Source organism: Glycine soja, chromosome 19 (assembly GCF_004193775.1).
Source record: "Glycine soja cultivar W05 chromosome 19, ASM419377v2, whole genome shotgun sequence".
NCBI classification, from domain to species: domain Eukaryota; kingdom Viridiplantae; phylum Streptophyta; class Magnoliopsida; order Fabales; family Fabaceae; genus Glycine; species Glycine soja.
Window position 1 is genome coordinate 47,626,071 of NC_041020.1, and position 23,239 is coordinate 47,649,309.

General features: G+C 30.5%; 2 protein-coding genes across 2 annotated transcripts; one reads left to right on the forward strand and one right to left on the reverse strand.

Moving 5' to 3' along the window:
- Positions 1 to 3,746: 3,746 nt before the first annotated feature.
- LOC114400068 (rhicadhesin receptor-like) lies at positions 3,747 to 5,311 on the reverse strand. Its single transcript, XM_028362333.1, has 2 exons — positions 5,014 to 5,311; positions 3,747 to 4,441 (listed from the first exon to the last, which is right to left on the reverse strand). The coding sequence occupies exons 1-2, from the start codon at positions 5,126 to 5,128 to the stop codon at positions 3,897 to 3,899; spliced, it is 660 nt and encodes a 219-aa protein (XP_028218134.1). The 5' UTR covers positions 5,129 to 5,311; the 3' UTR covers positions 3,747 to 3,896.
- Positions 5,312 to 14,771: 9,460 nt separating this feature from the next.
- Positions 14,772 to 19,321, forward strand: LOC114400066 (protein NRT1/ PTR FAMILY 4.6-like). The gene is made up of 6 exons (XM_028362330.1): positions 14,772 to 15,363; positions 15,494 to 15,581; positions 15,692 to 15,909; positions 16,123 to 16,545; positions 16,666 to 16,784; positions 18,091 to 19,321. The coding sequence occupies exons 1-6, from the start codon at positions 15,361 to 15,363 to the stop codon at positions 18,968 to 18,970; spliced, it is 1,731 nt and encodes a 576-aa protein (XP_028218131.1). The 5' UTR covers positions 14,772 to 15,360; the 3' UTR covers positions 18,971 to 19,321.
- Positions 19,322 to 23,239: the final 3,918 nt, after the last annotated feature.

A 23,239-nucleotide genomic window follows, 5' to 3' on the forward strand; every position in this document is an offset into this window, starting at 1 on the left:
CCTTTATTTCATTTTCTTCCAAAACTTTATTTAAAACATCCTGCTTAGAGATACCATAAGTATTAAATATTAGTAAAGTATTTCTTATAAATACTTTTAATTACTTCAAAAATAAATATTAAATATTTTTTTAAAGTAATAAATAATTTTTGTTATCTTCATTTTTTCATCTGTCAGTGTCACTTTAAAAATAGTTATTTATTTGTCATTTTAAAATTCTAAAATGACATTAGTTACTTTTTTTTAAAATTATATACTTATAAAAAGAGAGAGAGAGATAATAATATATGAATGCCAAAAAATAAAATAAATAAGAGAGGGAAAAACATATTAAAAAATGATAAATAATTTTAATAAAAAGTAGGAATTTATTAACTTTTCTCAATTTATGTTCAATAATAAATAAAAAGAAACAATAATATTTTTAGGGCATAAACATGTATATGTGATCTTAAATAGTAAATAATTTAAAATGGAAGGCTTGCAGTTTTATGTGGATAGTCATTTGTTTTCATAATTTGTTGTGATGATGTTTATCTAATTATTACTGAAACCAGAGGCGGACTTAGAATGGAGGGCATAAAATAAATATTCATCCGACAAATATATATATATATATATATATATATATATATATATATATATATATATATATATATATATATATATAAATTCATGATTATCAAACTCTCAAGTTTACGGTTTACTTATTTTCTGCGAATTGATTCTTGATTAAACTTTTTTTAGTAGAGTCTTGGTAAACTCTATGAACTCTAAGTAGATTCAAATAGATTTTGGAGTACCGAGTCAACGAATTAATAAGTTAAAAAAATTAGACAAAAATGTAAGTTATTTTTTTTATTTTTTTGTTTATTTAACATTCAACATACCTTCGTTTAGTGTGTTATTTTTAAATACAAAATTCTTAATTTGATAAGATCAAATCGTTATTTTCTAATAACATCAAATCCTCTATGAGAATGATCTATTACTCTATAACGTCAACAAATTATTATGTAATCGTGATGTATTATTACTATGTTGTTTATAAATATTTTATTATTATTTTCATATGAAGTACATGATATAAATCTATCAGTTGAATACATGGGTCAAGTCTATAGAACACTTCCATTACTCTGTGTAAACTTTCAAGTTTTACAACCTTGATTAAATTACTTATTTTAATTAATTAAATTGCTTATTTTAATTTTATGCGATATGATATCTTTCAAACCGCCACAAAATCTGAACCTAACCAACCCTTTCAGGCGCGTGAGCACCAGGGCGTGAACCTACCTTGGTGCTGCCAAGACATGGCATACGCATTGTTAATTGAATTCTGAAGCCTCTGCCTTCCACTAGCAGCAATGTAATGCTGCAATATGTACCGAGCAGAAGAAGTCTCCTGCAAGATAAAAAAAGTGATAATACTCATTCACACACATTTTCCCTAACATAATGCTTAACATGACATAATAATGATAATATCTACTGATCTTAGACAACATAACTTAATAATTAAGAGAAATGAAACAATTTCTGAACCTAGCTCTATATGATCTCTAAACAACAAGAGGGGACTAATAATGGGGATGTCTTTTATGCTGAGGTGAGGAAAGGGGTCAGTGGTGCACACGTGGACGGGCGATTGGAGCACCCATCACGCCAAGAAGCAACCTCAGATCGAAATTTTTGTTGTTGTTTTTTTCTCTATTTTATGGTGATTTTTAACCTCAAGAATCCAATTCTATAACCAATAATGAAATCAATGCAATAATATCCAGCAAAAAAAAAATAACATTTTAATTTTTTGAAATTGAAAAAAAAATTACAAAAAAAAAATAAATTATGAATATTTCAATATTTATATGGACAAAAAATATATTTTAATTTTATAATAATTTTTATCAGTCTAATGAAATCTTGCCAAATAAGAACGGGAATTAATAAAATATACTGTTGAGATAAGTTTTATTTAGAAAAATATAAAAATTATTATTGATTTTATAAGTTAAATATTTAGGGGATAAAAGCTTATTACATAAATAAGATTGTTATTGACTTGATAGTATATGTATTTTAAAAGTTATATACTAAAAATATTTTTTGATTAGTTGATGATACAAATTTTTAACACTATTATCACCGGATGAATTTAGATGAGTTATTTCCCTTTTTACTTAGCCTTTACTTGTAGTACATGGATCACTGAATAACAATGTGGAAATAATCAATTCTTTTCTTTATTTCGTCTCAAGTCAACACGTAATTCCCTGTGAGCGAGAAAGTAGCACACTTTGATTTGATGTCGGAGGGTTATTCCCACGAGATTGAGGAGATCTTAGATGATAGTTACGAAAGAGAAGGAGGAGGTAATGATTACAAGGACGAGGACGAGAATTATGTCTATGAGATTGAAAAAAAGTAACAGAGAAGAGGAAAAATGGGTAATGCAACTATTCACAAAAGCAAAGAAGCAACTACTTAATCAGAAGCAAAATGACTCTTCCTAGCAATGCAAGTGGTGATGGTACTCAAAGAGAAAGTGGGAGGATAAAGTTTTCTTGTTCGCTTCCCCAAGTGCGGGATTAATTAGTTGCTGTTGGAGATTCCTTCTGTTCCATCACTTTAAGTTTTTGGTGTCTTGTTTGTTTCCAGAGATGTTAAAAATATGCCTAAATATAAATAGTTTTAGTGTTTAGGAATTTGTTCAAGGAAAATATTAATAAGTATTCTAAAGATATTGATTAAAAAAATTAAAGTAAAAATATTTTATTGGATTTATCTTCTTTATAATTTTTTTATGCTTTCTTATTATTTATATAATAAATATATTTTTTTTAATTTTTTAATCAATATTCTAAAGACATTAATTAGTAAAAAAAATAATTAATTATGCTTCAAATCTCTAGTTATGATAGAATCTTATTTCTATTACTCAAGCTTGAGAATATTATCAATTTGTTTTTAAGGTTGGTAGTTCGCGCGATTTGATTATTTTAATATTACATTGGTGATCCTTTGCAATGTGGCTCCCATTCTTTGAGTTTGCGTATATATATATGGAAAAGTTCAGAGAGAACTTAGGAAACAAAAGTTAGTAGTCATTTTGTATATATTTGTAAAGCTTGGAAATTTTGTTGGATGATAAATTGTACATGTAATTTGCTCAATCAAATAAATAACTTTTTTTTTTTTTATCATTCCTTGGTGTTAAAAGAAAAAGTATTTTCATTATAACGAAAAACACGACAATAGGGCTGTTGACTAACAACGACAAAAAGTTTTATCCTTTGTCTTTTTTTTTTTTGAGCAAATCCATTTTGTAATTGGAGAAATGATACGGGGTTATATATATTGCTAGCCCACGAGGGAATATTCCAGTCAGATGAAGTAATTTGCACCTTCCAGAGGGATGTTGATGGCTAGGGGGAAAAAAAATGATACAGTAGATAGTTATCCAAGCAAGGGAAAAAAAATAATGAAAAATACTTATCCTAGATTCACTTTTCTCTTTATTTAATTTTATTACATTATTATTTCTCTCCGTTCTGTTTTATTTCTTTTTTTGTTTCCGCTTAGACATCTAAAAAATAGGTGTAGATTTTTATCGTTGCTCCGAAACAGTTAAGAATGGAAAGCGTGTCTCCATTCACATTTCACGGTTTCACGGGAGAACAGTGTGCAAATATACATTCACAGTAACATATTAAGAAGTCAGAACCACTAATAGCACATTTGATTAACAAAACAAGAAGCATGCAATCATCTTTCAAATTCCAATCATCAAATAAATGAATATGCTCCATTTATACTCTGATTCCAAATCCTTTATGAGTTCCCAACAAACATGAAAGACATTACAACCACATCCCACATGATAATATCAATTATTATTTCTTAGGTGCAAGCCTAGACTTAATTTTCTGAACCTCCTTGGTACCCACCTGGAAAGCCTTGGTTAACACATTATCCGGAAGTGGTGGTGTGGCTGCAAACAAGGTTAGAGCAATGGACTGTGTGCCAGGCAACTGACTATTGAATGCTGCAATAACTGAAGCAGGTTCCTTTCCATTGTTCTTTTGGAAGTGAACTAAGCCCTTTGGGAACACAAATATCTCACCCTTGTTGATGGCCTTTGAAATGAGCACATTGGCTGTGGTTATGAACCCAACATCTAGTGTTCCTTCAAGCACGAACACTACTTCGGTCGCACGTGGGTGCGTGTGAGGTGGGTTGATGCCACCTGGGGCATAGTCAATGCGTGACAAAGACACGCCAAGGGTGTTGAGTCCTGGGATTTTCTGAACGTTGGCTCCAGTCACTAGGGAGCCATACGTGTTGTTTGTGGCACCTGGTTTGGCTAGTATGTCTGAGAAGAAATCACTCGCATTTACCTTGCCAGCATCTTTGCAGGTGAATCCATTCACTTTAACCGCTGTTATTACCATCACAATTTACAATCCACCAACAATAAGAAAGAATTGTATATATATGTACTACTACCACTGTCTTTTTTTGAATCATAAATTATTATCATGTAAAATAATCTTATTGATTTTTATAATAATTACTTCAAACATGAATTGAAGATTATTTCTGATTATTTAAGATGGTAAAAGTTTTTGTTCAGTCTATTAAACTCAAAAAATTCACACCCAATAAATTGTCTATGAATTAAAAGTTTAGTGTATAAATCATGCTACAAAAATATGCAATGATTTATGGAATTTGGTAATAAGTTTATTTGAATTGAAAAGGACACTGTTTATGTGGTGGTGTTTCAATTGCAGCCATACAGGGGAGGAGGAAGAAAAGTTAATCATATGGTGGGGATACTGCACTACATGATTAAACTTTTGAGTCATTAAAAAGCAGAATTAAAGTAGCTGGTAGGTCGAAGAGAGTGAGTTGGATTAACGTGGTTAAAGGATGAAATCTAATGATTAAGGGGGAAAGTGGAAGTATGCATGAAAGTGTGCATCATCAAGATCAAAGGAAAATAGAAACCTGAGGCAAGGTCTGCGACACAGAGGTCTTGAAGAGAATCGGGATCTGATGCAGTGAAGATGGATAACACCAAAGCAGTTAGAGTCACCGCTTGCAGGAAACCTGTGAGCTTCATAATATGGTGAAGTTGGGAATCAAAGGAGCAAAAGCCAACAAGAGGACAAAAAGAAAGACAAGAAAAGTATGCTGAAATTGTTTGTTGTATGAGTTGGAAGGAACTAGGAAGTGATTAATATCATAGGTTGTTGAATAAATGGTGCGCGTGTGAATTAAACGCATGCAACATGCCTCTAATGTCTTGTGTGAACTTATAACAAAAGAATAGTCATAGACCTCTCTCTGTTTTGTATTTCTTTATTAATTTCTAGTCACATTTTCCACTTTAGATGGTGTTTACTTTAAATTTATTTTATTTTAGTTCGTGTCTTCTACGTTATGAGCTGCTGAACATTGGTTTCCATTTCATTTTTACTTATACATCATTTGGAAGAGAAAAGAAAATTACTTTTTCATTTCTCTATTACTTTAAATTTTTTAAATATTATTATTATTTTAGTTATATTTTTACCAAAAAGAGTGAAAAAATTAATGTATATGACGTATTCAAATAATAAATGGAAGTGATTAAAAAAATACAAATAAAAAAATTAATTTTAATATAAACATGAATTTTTTTTCTTTCTTGATTTATAGTTTTATACAGTGTAACGTTTTTTTTTATAAAAAAAAAACAGCAAATAAACAATATTATAAATAAGACAGTACCAGTGGTACCAAGTTCTACAACCATAAATACACATAAATACAAGCTGAGAAACTTCCCCAATAAAAGAAGCGAATGGTGTATCATAGTACGTAAGTGATTTGTCTAACACATGGTAGAAGTTGACATTTTTGTAAATGAAACCTTGAATAAAACAAGTGACACTGGAATCATTTTAAATGTGAAATGCTTATCCAAATTGCATAGAATCTAGGGAGGTCTTGGCACAAAAGAGTCGATGAAGGGGCCAAAATGCCGTGCCAACTTCCCCTTATGACTTGAATTGCTTTGGTGTGTGGGTTTTGATCCTCAAATAAAATAAGAGGCATATACATAATCTTGCATGCAAAGAAAAGACGATAGAGTGGTACATGTTAGGTATGTTGTGGGGACCTTGGAATATTGTAGTCTCTGCTAAGGAAAGACCTAGACACAAGCCATCCTCCAAATTCAAACCAACTACTCTTCTATTTAGTAATTTCAGAACTATTGTCTCTTCCCTCTCTTTCTAATTGCTCTATCTTATCACTACTTGACTTTTCCATCGTACCATTTCTGTAACACAGCTAATGATGACCATGGCATCAGAGATATATATATTTCTACACAAGACGAGGGATTGAATCAGATGCAATTAATTACTTTGGTTGCGGGCAAGTTTATAGATATAGAACTCCATTTTGGGATGGACAGTGATCAACACAGCAATAAAATATTGATGATAGATGTGTTTGCCTTATTTACTCCATTTCTTTGGTCTTCTAAATTAAATAATCAGTTACTTGTGAAACTTACATCATTGCTTTCCTTTTCAGAAGGCAGCAATTGTAGGAACACTTGCCACGTCAAGTAGAGGAACATGCCCTCCTCAATATTATTGCTATGTAAAAACAATATTATAAAAAGAAATAAACAAATTTATTAGACACACCGGTGAGTGTTATTAACTTTTCTCTGTGGTAGTCTAAGAAAACAATATGCATTCTTTTAAGGATGTATTTGATTGGAGGAATCTAACGAGAGAGGAAATTGTTTTAATTTTATCTCATTTTATTTTAAAAATTTTAATGGAAACGAAGGAAAAATAAGAGGAGTAAACCTCGATTTATCTTTTTTTTTTTCTTTCTAGAATTCTGAATAAAAAGATAAGTGATTTTATAGTTTTCAAATTGTGTTGATTTGAGCTAATGTATACATTTACTATAGTATATATACACAGTCCATTTCTTATGACATTTTGATAACTCGTTGCAGAATTATCAAATCATTTTTATCTTGTGTGTCAGAATTCTTTTGACGATCAAAACACCAACATCGTGGCATAGTTACTTCCAAACCAAATAAAATAAGTTGATGTAGATGCAGAAAGGCATTGCTCCTCATTTCCCTCAAACAATAGTATGTTTATATAATATAAAAAAATGTTAATCAATAACGTTTCTTTAATTAAATTAAACTTGTTTTTAAAATGCATAATCTTAAAAAGAAATCACTCACCGAAAGTTATAATAAGCGGGCCTCAAGGGATTGGTTGAGTTGGGCCTACAAATAATTGGCCCAAACAGATTTCGGCCCAGCCCATTACAATCCATTCGAACCAGGCTTAGTCATAATAATTCATAAATATGCAGCAACATTAAAAAACGAAGCAAAATACGGTAAAATGGTACGACTGAATATGCAGGTGGTACAGATTTTGTGCTGCTTACGGTGGTAACACGAGAGACCAGAAAAGTAAAGGTCCCAACCAAGGTCCCTATGCCCTACAAGAATAAGGCAAACTAAGGACCTAAAAATGAAAAAGAATAAGGCAAACTACACAGTATACAGCAATGACAGTTGAAATATTTGCTAATTTTATTTCTTGAAGACAAGGAAAGAATGAGGTACCTCATTTTAATTTTAGGACATGTTAGTTGTTAGATATTTTTAATTGTTGGATAAACTTATATAATAATATGTTTACATATGGCCCGAAAATAACGAACTGTTGGCTACTTGGCTTAGTGATTAAATATAGTCGTACATGGAGATTTAGCTTGTGCAAGTATATATATATATATATATATATATATATATATATATATATATATATATATATATATATATATATATATATATATATATATATATATATATATATATATATATATATATATATATATATATATATATATATATATATATATATATATATATATATGGAAAAATTAAAAATAATAACTTACACTTACATATTATATTTAACCAATTAAACTAAATGGAGACATATGAGACCAGTATCAAGCTTTGCTTCCTTGTCATATGCGTAGGAGGTGGGGTAGTCTTTGGTTGACATTGAGTGTGCTATTGTAAACTGGGTTAGTAGTATCTATTTTTATTATGAGATGGTAAAAATAGTGTCGAACATGTGGAAAGTGGATTTTGTTCATTTAATCTTCTGTGTACGGGTTCGAGGTGCCCCTTGTACACCTATTATATATAGAGAGAGAGAGAATAAAATAAGTCTCCAAACTTTATTGTGGGATTGCTATAGGACGAACTTGTCTTAACTATAATAAGATATGGTCATTTTTCAATCCTTGTACATTTAAAGTAAACAAATTATGATTCAATCGCCTTATTCATTTAATTATTAATTTGTAATCAAATTGTAAGATTGAATCATTTTGACGTTCATTAAAGTCGATGGAACAAATGCATGTGACTTTGTCAAAACCAATTAAATTCAATTAAAAATTTTAATACTTTAATTACTAAACTATTATATATATATATATATATATATATATATATATATATATATATATTAAAAATAATTACCAAGCATGGCATTAATGTGTTAATATGAAGTGATCATCTTTAATATATGACATTAATGTATTAATATAAAGTAATTGTCTTCCACTAGTAGTAGAGTGATTTTTCAAAGAATTCTTTTCTCAAATTATATAATTTATTTTTAACTATTATTATGTCAAGGTTAAAGTCCAGCCTTTTATATATAACATAGATTGTCTTATTTATTTGTCATCTTCAAATAAAATACTCTTAATAATTAAAACACTAGCACACACGCACAGAGAACTAAAATACAATCTGCCATAAATACCAGAAAATGTTAACATAGTATGTGTACTATGTCTTAGGCACAAGCACAACTAATAACTAATAATAGAAGCGCAAAGGTTGAGAACAACTGGTACACGGTGTATATGTTCACAAGCAGATATTTGTTTTGTGGGGAAAGGGATAACCGATTCAAAAGGAAGTGGAGTTTAACATCTTATTTTTTTTCTAAAATAAATTAAAAATAAATAAAATTTTAGGAAAATAATAATATTTTTGTAATCAAATAAATACGAACAAATAATTTTATTAATAAAAATAATGGTTTTAAGATAAATAAAATAATTATATATTCTTAGAAAATAAAAATAATATTTTATTTATTCATTTGATAGGGAGTAAAATATATTTTTTTCCATAAAATAATAAAGTAAAAATAAAAATAATAGACAATAGGCTAAGAGTATTATAGTTAGATAGTTTTTACATTTTACAATATTTCTACGTTCTTTCTTCCTCTCAAATTCGATTTTCTTTTTCTCTACCTATACCTTCTCTCTTTCTCGCATACACTCAAACTTATCCAAGTAACAATGCAATCTCATATTTGTTAATCGTTGGATCGTTGTGAAATTTGAACATTAGGTTCGAAACTCATTTTTGCACATCTTCACTGTTGGGATTTACAAAATAATGTATTTGGTGAGAGAATTGTCCCTTGCACAGGGATTGTGAAATGAAGGCTTCAATCCCTTTTGTTTTTTTCTCTGACGCTTGAAAACTCTAGCAAAGTAACTACAGAGAAAGCTTGAAGAATCTTAGGGAACCACTTAGAGGTGAGGGAAATGGAGGCTCCAATCCCTTCGTTATCGAACTACACACATGAGTCTACTTAGAGGTAAGAGATGGGTTTATCGCAATTGGAGTTAGAGTAAACATGTGTAAAGATCCTTAGCGGTCAAATTGGAATTAATTTTGGGAGTGTTTTATGCGTTTTGATTTTGCTTGTGCAATAGTAACTACAAATTGCTCATGTTCTACGAGTCAATTGATTCTCTGGTGCGAATTGGATGGTTTAATTGAGTGTTTGGGTTTGAAAGTTAGAAACCTAGAAATTTGGAAATTCTTGATTCTTGCATGTTTTCTTGAAATTGATTGAGGGGTTTTGTTCCCATGATGTGATCACATGTTCTATGTTATTAACCAAATGAATAAGTGAATGATTATATGTCTTAAATGTTGAAAGATTGCTATTGTATAACATATATACATATATATATATGATATACGAGAAAAGTGATAATGTGTTAGTGAGAAGATGTGATGAGACATGTGTTGTGAACAAGTGTAGGATTAATGCGGTCCTCAATGTGATTATACATGTTATTGTAAGTGCAAAGTAATGACATTAAGTTGTGGGCTATGAACTGTACAACCACATAACTGTAAGACCTTTTAAGGACAACGAATTTTTACGCGACGAGTATTGTGATGAGATCCACTGTGAGAACCAGATGAGTTTAATCATTTTGAGGCACAACGGGTTAAAATTATTTTGAGAATGATTGAAGAGTTGTGTGTTTTATACAATTCATAAATAAAGTTTGTGTTCTAAAATATTTTCTGGGTTGAACTTGAATCAAGAGGGAGAAGCCTTGACGGACTCTTCAGAGTCTAGGCCTTAGGGGTAAATACACTTGGTTTGAGCGCTCCTTTAAGCTTGTGTCAATCCCACATGGTTGGAGCATTCTTGCAAAACAGCGTGACCTTGACTAGTCTCCCTATGATTTTATCTAGTGAGAGTGACCTGACTTACCAGTGTGTGGTTTGTCTTGTCATGTACTCCTAGGCATCTAACGAGATGTTTCACTAACATGGTATCACATTGCATATAGGATTGAGTCTTAGTATATTTTTTGCATAACACTTATGTATTGATTGATATTGATTGGTTGAGTGATATTATGTTTTGATCTTTGAGTACGTGAATGATACAAAAATGTGTGAGACATATAGTGTTGAGATGTGATGTTATGCGATACGTGGTGGAATGACGTGAGTGTGTTTAATTAAGTTGCATTTCATTTATATGATATATACATATGTTGTCTCATTTCTCTCTATTAGTTGGGAATATGATAACTCTCTCTGTGTGTTGTTTGTGTTTAAATCTTGTGATGATATCAAAATTTGTGTTCGTAAGAACAGATGGTTAGATGGATGATTATGGAGAACCTCATGCTAGAGAACGCTGAAACATAATGCTCTCGTAGGATGTAACATTTGGACATGAGTTTTTGTATTAATTGCACGATGTTTCAAACATATTATTTTACTTCATTTTCTTTTAGTGCTTAACTTGAGTTCTTTTGTAAATTTGGACGACCTTATTTTGAATCGGAAATATTTTTAATAAATTTTATTTGATAACAGTAAATTATATGTGACATTTTTATCCATGTGAATTTATTTAAGTAATTTGAATAAAATTAATTTAATTTAATTTTTTTATATATTTTCTTAATTATATGTATGTTGGGTGGAGGATGTCACATGAAGGGATATCAAGAAATCAAGAAGATCAATGTTAAAAGAATTGAATCACTTAGACACTTTAGAAAAACACGAACAAGTTTGTGGGGGGAAGTGATAAGAATGAGTGTAATTGAAAAGGCATATAATATGTCATGGAATGGAAGGTGGGGTTGTTAATAATATAAATCAAGCTTTATGAAAAAAGAACATTTATGAATTAAGGACCGGAACATTATGTCTTTCAGATAGAGAAGCATCTACAGTCTCTATAAAAGTCTAGTCATGAATAGAAATTCACCCTCCACGACAAAGGGATGCATGATGTAGATTGAAATTGATAGATCCAAAATTTTAAAGGGGCATTAGTAACTTCTATTAGCAATGGTTATTGATTTCTAGTTTAGTACCCACCACGGCACTAAAATGGTTTGTTTCTTCTGTTTATAGCTGCTGCTGATGTGCAATGAGTAATTTCCTTGCTCCATACTTTATAGCTCGCTAATAATTTTTCTTCAATCAAAAGTGTACACGAGTTAGTAACCTCAACTCATTTATATTTTAGTTCAAGTAATAATTAATTAATTGACTACACAGAGTTAGGGACCAGTTTTTTTTTTATATAAAAAACATATTTAATAAGAATAATTTTTTAAAATTATTTTCAAAATTAATATATCTTTTTTATTTTTTAAATTAAAAAACAAAAACATTTCTGAATTATTTTTTTTATTTTCAATTTATATTACTCGTCTTTTTCTTGCACTTTTACACTTTATTTGAACAAAGAGAAGTACGTAAGAAAAATATAATGGAAAGAAATATAAGAGAAAGTAAAGTTGGGTCTTTCTATTTGTTTGCTTGGATAGAAAAGTAAAGAGTGAGAAAAAATTCATCTTAAATGCATATTTACATTTAATATATGTGTATCTTATGATATAGAAAAGGAATAACAAAGTTAATTAGAATTATAACTTTGTCCGATTTTATCTCTTTTTCTTACGGTTGGTTTGGTATTGAGAAAATAAAATAAAAAAAACAAAATATAAGATGGATAGACAAGAAATAGAGAAGAGATGAGATTTGAGGTATGTTTGGTAGGAGTGAAATATGACGGAGGAGGAATAAAAGTTATGGGTCTCGCAACTTTCTTATTTTTCCGCAAAAACTAGCATAAATAAGTTATAAATCACTTCTAACCAAATTAAGTTTTATCCTTGTTTTTTTTTTAAAAATAGTCGATTGTTTACCGATAACAATCGATTATTTGTTTTAAAAAATGATTTTTTTATTTTTTCTATTTATTTATTTCTCTAAAACTAAAAAAAAATATTTTTCTCAAACTAAATATAACTATTTTTATTTTATTTTTCACCTATTTTCATTCACTACATGTCTCTCTTTCCTTTTCTTATTCATCATATTTTTCACTTTTTTCTTCCTACCAATCACACCCTTACTGTTTGCTTGTGCTTCTATTTTTTTTTTTTCACTTTTTAATTATGAAACTGTCACCTTATTCTTAATTTATTTTTCGTCGTAAAGAATTGTATAGGACACAACGAAAACAAATTGTTTCCCCAATATTTCATGTTTAAATCTTAAAAAACAAAACAGATTAAAAATAAGATGATAAATTTGTCACTAAAAAGTAAAAACACAAACAAATGAGTTTTTTGTAATCCTACATTATTTTTTCTCTTTTCTGCTTAGTTTGAAAATACCACCCCATCCTTTAGAAAGTGGGATCGATGTGTCCATTTGACATTTCGGTTCCATTTCGCCATATGCATTTTGTTCACTTAAAATTTTAAACTTTCAGAAATTATAGGCACTAATGCTTCTAGTTTCATTGAGGATGCCAATTTAAAAAAGAAAAATATGGGACACTTGCTCCATTTTAAACTTAGAATGATTAATTGTATAAATATCTCTTATATTCTCCATCTTTAAAACAGGACATTGATAGCATCAGGTGTTTTGATATGTCCCTCAAATGCAAAGAACGTGATTATCATGTGCATTCCTTTTGACAAGCAGCTACCTGAATACAGATATTGATGGGCTCATTTACTATAATGTCTTTGTTTCTGTGGGACTAGCTGGCTCTGGCTGAATTAACAAAACAAGAAAATAAAAACTACCATGCATTGCATGGTAACTAACATGTACACGTTGTGCAGTTAATAAATATCATGCCAAAGTGATTCACTTGTAAGGTGAAACTGTGAAAGGTCCTTCCTTTAGGGAAGGGATGATAGCAATACCAGTTCTGACCCACCACACCACACCAATCAAACAGGATGAGGGAACACTCAAAAAAGTGTTTTTCAGTTGACAGTGATATTCAAACAAAAAAGATTTAGCATGATTAAGATACTAGAAGTTAGACTGCTATTTTGAAAGAGACAGTTCAAATGTAAGATGGATTTTATGAGTGGAATGAGATTCACAAAGTAAAGCTAAAGGCAAAGGCTCTTGAGTTTCTGTGATGTGCATGATAAGAGAGGGAAAGTGACACTCATGGACTTTTATCAAACCAATGGAGCTCTAAAAAGGACATTGAAGACACCATATGAGCTGTACCATGTGCCCAATAGTTTCAACTTTGAATATTAATTTGACTTAGGATTTCGGTTTTTCATAACATATACATCTATTTTTTTACTGTCCTAGCCTCTAGGGATGGTACTAGAAGGTCAGCTTTGGCCAAATGGGTAGCTTTATGTGTTCCCTTCGTAGTTCGTACACATGGAAATTTTTGGGCTATATGTGATTTTTTTTTTCATAGAAATAAATAAAATAGATTTTTTCCCTCTGTCAAAGGGATCCAGATTCTCTACCGTTAGAGAAATCCTACATTCATGCCGTCAGACGATTAAAACTGTGTAATTAAGATCTAACGTCTCATAAATAAATCAGTAAATTTAACTTAAAAAACAGTTTTAAAATACTAATAAAATCAGAGTCCATAATCATGACTGCGTGAATGCAGGGAATCCAAATCCCTGACAAAGCTGCTTAACTTAAACAAAAGGACAAGTTTCAATTTTAACCTTAATCCTTTCATACTTATCATGATAATAATTAATTATCCTAGCTTTGATACAACATACAAGGTTGCTGCTGCCAGTGCCAGCTTTAATTTAACTACTAATATTAATTAAGAGTACACGTTGCTGATTTCACACACCCAATTTTGAATTACGAACCATTACAAGATACAAGTTCTCATTAGGGCCTATCAGGGTTATTGTTATGACATAATTAAGAGCTAAATGATGAGGAAATCACGTGATGTAAGTATGATGCAGCTTTAAAGTTAATAAATAGTTGATGAGTTTGAACTGTGACATGACCACTTAATCAAATAATGCTATGTATCAAGTAGAGAAAAGTCTACGCAATTTCGAAAAGCAGTCTTTTCCTTTCAATTTGACCCATGAAAGCTTCTGGTTTAGGAAGTAGATAAATGCCAGCAAATGGATTGTTCAACGAAGACAAGCATATAGATGGAGTGGGGTGGGGCAAGTATGTTGGGTTGATTAAGATAATTGATAAATTGAATGACTAAGCCTCCACAATTAGTAGCCTTAAACAACCACTTGTGCCTCCAAATCAGTGAGTGATGAGTGTCATGCCCTGTCAAGAATACAACCCAAATCTTTCTTTTTCTGTTTTGGATTTGAAAATGCCAAACTGGTGAGCTAAGAGGCCTTGAGAAAGGAGGGACAGAGAGCATGATGAGTAGCATGGAGGACAATTAGTCTAGGATAGAGGGAATCAATTTAAGGTCATGGAAAATTATAAACTAGGTCCTCTTGTGCATTTTATGCTCAAAGTTGCTCTCTCTCTTTTACCATCCTTCTCTGAGCTCTAGCTTTTCTCGAAAGCTTCCTTTTTGGGCTATATGTTCACAAACACCATTTCCCCTGAACACCCAATTCCTGTCTAAAACACACTTCTCAATATCTATCTCTAGAATGGTAAGCCACTAAGTCTAGTGACTAGTGACTCATTCATTCAGTTCAAGTGTTCAACCTTCCTTCTCTATCTCCCTTTCTAACTTCTCCCTATGTGTGTATAGTTGATGATTTTCAAATTCTTGTCATACAGGCTGACCATGATGCAAAAGAAGAACAAAGGCCACTCAACCAATGGAGAAGAAGCAAAGGGGGATTCATGGCTTCCATGTTCATTTTTGGTAAGCAAAAAAAAAAAAAAAGACTCTTACTCTATGTTATGTGATTTCTCAGCAAGATATATGTTAAGCTTTTTTTGCCCCCTTTCCCTTTCTTGTTGTTCATTGTATAGTCTTGTCAGCATTGGACAACATGGGTTTTGTGGCAAACATGGTGAGCATAGTCCTATACTTTTATGGAGTGATGCACTTTGATTTGGCCAGTTCAGCCAACACCCTCACAAACTTCATGGCTTCAACCTACCTGCTTTCCCTTGTTGGAGGCTTCATCTCAGATACTTACTTGAACAGATTTACCACATGCTTGCTTTTCGGATCACTCGAGGTTCTGGTAAGTGATGAACACTGAACAATAAATAATATCTCTGAAAAATTCCCAATCCCAATAGCCTGCTCAAACATAGAAATAAAGGAATTTTATTTGAAAATTACTTATTTTTCAGCCTTTTGAAAGAAGTTTTGAAAAAAAAACAAACTATTATTTCTTAAAGGTAATCTCGTACCAAACATAGTTGTATTGTATCTGATTTCACACATGTACTAGGCTTTGGCAATGCTCACAGTCCAAGCAGCTTCAAAACATTTACACCCTGAAGCATGTGGCAAGTCAAGCTGTGTGAAAGGTGGAATAGCAGTGATGTTCTACACATCACTGTGCTTGTTGGCATTGGGAATGGGAGGGGTGAGAGGATCCATGACTGCATTTGGAGCTGACCAATTTGATGAGAAGGATCCAACTGAGGCAAAAGCCCTTGCAAGTTTTTTCAATTGGCTTTTGCTCAGTTCAACTGTGGGAGCAATCACAGGAGTCACTGGTGTTGTGTGGGTTAGCACACAAAAAGCATGGCATTGGGGTTTTTTCATTATAACCATAGCTTCCTCTGTTGGCTTTGTGACCCTTGCTCTTGGTAAACCATTCTACCGCATCAAAACTCCAGGAGATAGCCCCACTTTGAGAATTGCTCAGGTATGCATCTCTCTCTATTTTCATTCATGATAATAATAAGTACTACTAAACAACTAAACATACACTTACATGCACATTTTATAATGTTCTAAAAAAACCCATTTTATTTGTTAACTACAGGTTATTGTTGTGGCTTTTAAGAACCGTAAGTTGTCACTGCCGGAGTCACATGGAGAACTATATGAAATCAGTGATAAAGAAGCTACAGCAGAGAAGATTGCCCACACCAACCAGATGAGGTGACTCAATTTCATACGTAACAACAACAGGCATACACAAAATAAAAGGGCTAATAATTTTGTGCAAATGATAAGACTGTTAAACTAAAATAGGTCCCAGCAAATTGGCATGTTAGGATTCTTTTTCATGTACATCGTAGTAGGTAACGCCAAGCACTATGGCCCCACTACAACCTCTGCACGTTTAGGAACGGCAGAGATATGGGGAATGAATGATTATGGAAGGGAAAAAAAAAATCTATGCCGTGTGTAAACTGCAAAACACAAAATAAAAAGTATTCTGACATAACATAACCAAAGAAGAGGTCTTTAAAGAACAGTACCGGATCCAATCAATTTGCTCTTCTTATTTTTTACTGAAATATAATTGAGCTCAGGGAACAGCAGTTTTGTCAATTTGGCTTCACTTTCCGGCAAAGTGAGCTAGCTAAACTATCTAACTGAAATGTAGGATTTGAATTTTAAATTTTGAACCTAAATTTAATGAATTTTTTTTAGCATCATTCAGTCATGACATAATTTGAACTTAACCCTAAAACTCGAAAAAATTGAGTTTTTGTTAGGCTTATACTTCATTTTAAAAGTTTAAATTAAATTCAAGCTTTTTTGTTCGATCTACTATAACTCGCAATCTATATCGAGTTGCCCCACGCTGAATAAGGTAACTTGCTTCGCCATCTCTATCCCTTTACTTGGTGGAAAATGGAAATCAAAAAACTTTTGGCTCATCAACTTCAATGATTTTCTTTTTTATCAATATTTAATTATTAAAATTAATTAAATTTTTAGTCTCTAATTTTTTTTTATAAAATTTATTTTTTATTTTCTAAATTTTTGTTTAACTAGTCAAGTCTCTTAACTTTTTTTTCATTAAAATTTTTAGTTTTTAAATTTTTGTTTGACTAATCAATGTTTCTCAATTTTTTTCATTAAGACTTTTTATCTCTAAACTTTTTGAAAATTTTAAATTTTAGTTTTAAAATCTCATTAAATACATAAAAATAATAAATTCAAATTTTTGTTTAGAAACAAAAAACTGAAATTTTTAAAATTGTAGGGACCGTAATCAGTTAAATAAAAGTTTAAAGATTAAAAATCTTAATAAAAAAAATTAAAGGATCATGAATAAAAAAAATTTAGAAACTAAAAACTTATAATTATTTGGTTGCTTAAAGCATAGCTTCCCATGTACAATAATTGAAAATAATTGATGGCAAGATTTGGGTCTGGACATACATATGTCTCCTCCCTTTTTTTCTCGCATACATGCATGTTAAAAAAGTTGTGGTTTGTCTAAATTATGCAGGTTTCTAGACAAAGCTGCCATCATCCAAGAAAACTCAAAACCCAAGGCATGGAAGGTTTGCACAGTGACACAAGTTGAAGAAGTGAAGATCCTAACAAGAGTGTTACCCATAGTAGCTAGTACCATTATACTAAACACTTGTATGGCACAACTGCAAACATTCTCAGTTCAACAAGGAAATGTGATGGACCTAAAACTTGGCTCTCTAACAGTGCCTGCACCATCCATTCCTGTTATCCCCCTTGTTTTCATAAGTGTCCTAGTTCCCTTGTATGAACTATTTTTTGTGCCATTTGCAAGAAAGATCACTCACCACCCTTCAGGCATAACACAACTACAAAGGGTTGGTGTGGGGTTAGTACTCTCGGCAATATCAATGGCAGTGGCAGGGATTGTGGAAGTGAAAAGAAGGGACCAAGGGAGAAAAGACCCTTCTAAGCCTATAAGCCTATTTTGGCTTTCATTCCAATATGGCATATTTGGCATTGCAGATATGTTCACCCTTGTGGGACTATTGGAGTTTTTCTACAGGGAATCACCTGCTAGCATGAAATCACTTTCAACCTCTCTCACGTGGCTGTCAACATCTCTTGGTTACTTCTTGAGCACAGTCTTTGTCAATGTCATCAATGCTGTTAGCAAAAGGATCACACCAAGCAAACAAGGGTGGCTGCATGGGTTCGACTTGAACCAAAATAACCTTAACTTGTTCTATTGGTTCCTTGCCACCCTTAGTTGCCTTAACTTCTTTAACTACCTCTATTGGGCCTCAAGGTACCAGTACAAACGTGAAGACTCAGGCCCTGGTTTTAAACCTTTAGGTGAAATGTCTCTCAAAAGGGTTGAGAGAAAACAAGATTGGGAAGTTAGCCAAGAGTGAATGGAACCACCATATGGGATTATTAGTGGATACTCAATAGAATAAGCATAAGAGGCTGCTATGATGTACTAAGCTTTGGGATGTGGAAATAATTAGTAGTTGAAATCTTCTACTATTATGGTACATGTTTGCTTGTATGGTTGATTTGTTTTTGTTGGCTATAGCATGTGTGTCCAGACTTCAAAGTTTTTTTTTTAAAAAAACTTGTTCCTTTTTTTTAATGTAAGTTGATTCACCTGGTTTTGTAATTGGTCAATGGCCGTTAAGAGATGTTAATTTAAATAGCTAGTCATATAAAAGAAACTAAATGTAATTAAGTTTGTTACTAGCTTATTCTATAATTTGTAATGACTCTTTTTGTGTGTTGAGTGAGCGGATAAATAAAGAGCAAAGACGTTAATGCCGCAGTTTTGAGTTTTGAGTTAGTATCAATTTTAATATATATATATATATATATTTATTTGTTAAGGTTTGGTATAAATCAAAATTAAGAAAATTATTAATTTTTTGGTTTTAATGTAATTTGAATTTGATATATTCTATTCTTTTTTTTTTTTTTTACTTTATAGGTATTTTCTTATTCTATTTAGTAAAATTACTAGAATAAGAATAGTAGATGGAAAAAGTTAAAAAGCTAAATAACATTTCTAATTTTCAACTAATATTCATAGAAAAAAGAATTTTAAGTAAATAAAAATAAGAATGTTGCATGTTTTAAGAACATTTACTAAAGAACATTTAATACACTTCTATCAAGTAATATAATAAATATTTTAATAAATTTTATAAAATTATTTCTTTCAATCAATAATTATTAATAAAAAAAATTAAAAGTATTATTTTTATTTTTGAATGTAATAAGTATATTAGCTTTTATTTAATATTTTAACTTAGATTTCTTTAACACGTATGTAACATTACATAGAAATGCTAATTAGAAAAACTCTTAACGCTAAAATGAATGACACGGATAAAAAGTGGGTGTGTGCTTTTGATTCTTCTTATAGTAAGTTAGTTTTCCCCATAAATTTGCAGCGCAGGTTTCCTTTTGTAGAATCATCACGATCACAGGGTGAACATGAAAAGAGAAAATGAAACAGAAGATCAAAATAGATGTTTGGTCGTAGTGGGTGTGATGGCGAAGTGACAAGGCGTTCCATCAGAAAAAGATTGAAAACGAAAACTGAAGGAAAATCCATTCACACCTCACGCTTGGTTTAAGATTAGGCATCCCAGACTCCGATTATGACCCCAAGGTTGTCCCAGTATTCTACAATTATAGCTTCAAATGTACCCAGTAATTAATAACACCTGCATTTTAGGCATTATACCTTAAAGGCTGAAACTTTATTGTATCCAATAAATTTTTATTTGTGCTTATCCCGTGTTTGGTTAGTTGAGAGGAAGGAAATCTTTATTTGGTTAAGAAAAATTTACAGAAAAGAGAAGAAACACTATTAATATTGAAGTTCATCAGTTGCTCCGCGGCTTTAGGTATTATATAGCACTTTTTAGAATATTATATATTTTTTTCCAATTTTTTTTATAACATGACTTATTTCTCTCTCTTCTCTTTCTATGTGTTCTCATGATTATATACCACATTGTCATAAAAAAAAAAAAAACTAATTTATCAACATGTGAGATTGGCGAATAGCTAGCTGTGTGCCTTTGCTAAATTTGCATCACGCATGTGATTGCGGGACATGTAGCTCTCACATGCACCCCGGTTATCTTACCCTTTATTTTAGTTGTTGTGAGGATCATGATTGAGGAGCATGAATTAGAGTTCACCATTAATCTTTGTGTCTATTGCACGTGATCACAAAACAATATTATGATTTCTGATATATAATTTGATCATCTTATTAAACTTTTTTTTATCAAATTTAAATAAAATGAAAATTGAAATGGTTTGATCGCGGTAATTTTCGTACTTTTAATACACCCTCCCAATAAAAATTACACAACTCGTTAACTATTTTTAAAGATTAAGGGTCCATTTAATTTGATTTGTTAAAAAAAATATAGTATTAGATGACATAAATATATTTGTTTTGTGTTTGATTTAAAAATAAAATTATGGAATGACACTAATCATTTTTTTTTACAGTGAGACTAATCAAATGATATAGAACAAAGTTAAAAATAAAATAAAAATATATTTCTTTCTGACTCTTTGGTAGTAGTTTAATTTTTTGTTTTATTTTCATTACCTTACCAAAAAAGAAAGTAATAAAGAACAAAACAAAAGCTTAATTTAAAATCACATAAATACTGAAAAGATAAAAATATTCATTTTTCTTTCTCACATAATAATTATATTTTCTTCCTTCTCTCACCCACTATTATTCCTACAGGTCATTATCATCGACATTGTTATTACTATTATTTTTATTAGACTCAATTTTATTATTGTTACTTTTATATCTAGCTATTATCATTGTTATATTCATTATTATTATTGTCCCTATTCAACTAAATTCCAATAACACAGCAAGAATTACACATTGAGAGAAACAAGTTAAGTGCATGAGTAAATGACACCAAAGTGTGGTTTACTGGCCTCAATGCAAACGAATGGAGTTAATTAAGCTTGGAAAAGAGTGTGTTGAGTGAATGTACAACACAGTAACTAAGTGGTAGGCACAAATGGAAATGGGATAAATTGCGTACACGCAACGGGTGCACAAGCTTGGGTGGCTCTAGGGCTCATGAGGTGCTTGCCGTTGTAACACTAACCACTCATCCACCTAACCATTTGAGTGGGAAATGGAAATTGAAAAGAAACGCATATTTGATCCCGCTAGGCTAAAGTTTGGTATATATGTATGGCCCAAAGAAAATAATAAAACCAATTTGCTAGTTTCCTCACTTGGCTAAGTTGGCTTTGCGTCTAGCTAGAAAAGTGATCAAAATGGACCCATGCACTGAATTCAAGCTTCAATTTCTTTCTTTGATTTTGTCTGGCAACTCTGAACTGGGTACCCCATGTCTTCTTCCAAATATTGTTTTGCTAATTATGCTAATTCGAAAAAATACGGCTACATTAACCGATAACTCAACCACAATTTGGAACTTCCATGGGGTGAAAATCATGAAAATGTAATTTGGCGCTTTTATTTTAGGAAGTAAATTGGTGTTAGTTGTACGCCAAAGGTTGCAAGAGTTAAACTCATAAAGATTACAATGACACCACATATCAGAAAGGTTCTCGTAAACATTAAATAAAAAAGAAGTATTGTGTGTAATTCGCAAAAATGTTAAGGGTGTTAATGTAATGTGTTAAAAAAAATGAACATAAGAGATATGTAATTTTTTTAATATTTATTTTTTATTTTATTTTAATTTATTTAAACAATAAATATGTCAAGAAATATAACCTTAAAAAAATTTAAAATAGATAATAAATTAACAAACAGTATATACAATTGTTTAAACACATTATAGAACAAAAAGGAGCCATAAATATGTCAAGAAATATAACATTAAAACATATTTAAAATAAACGTCTAAATATTTCAATTAGTACCATAAGATTTTAAACAGTTCACATTAAAAATATTATATTGCAACAATATTTCAAACTAAAGTGTAAACAATATTTTTATTAGTACTATAATATTTAAAATATTACATATTTTAAATACCACATCAGTCAAGTGACACATGTTAAAAATAGAATAGATCAATTACAACAATAAAGACTTTTCAATCACTCATCAAACAATAAATTATAATTTACGAAAAAGTCTTCAATTTGAAAAATACATTAAATAATTTTTAAAAATGAGATACATTAGTTACAAAAGTAAATACTTTTAAACGACTTTTTTATACCAAACTTTTCAATGAATTTTTATTTAAAATAAATATTGATTGAAGACATTTTCTCAATCTAAATGTCATTGTTTAATAATCTCAACGGCCTATTAAACAATAACATTCATTTAGGAAAAGATATTAAAACACAATTTTATTTAAATAATAAAAAAATTCTATTTTATTTTATTATTTTAAAAAATTAAAAATCTTAAATATAATAAATGAATGCATATATTTAAACACTTTTAATTTGTAAAAATATTAAATTATTTTGAATTTAATTATTTTCATTTTTAAAATAAAAATAAAATATTCCATTTTTATAAAATAAATTCATCAATATAATAAATAAATGCATAATAATAAATAAATTAATACATGAATTCAAACAAACAAACAAATATTAAAATCATTAACGTCTATTTTCCTTTTCCTAATATTTAA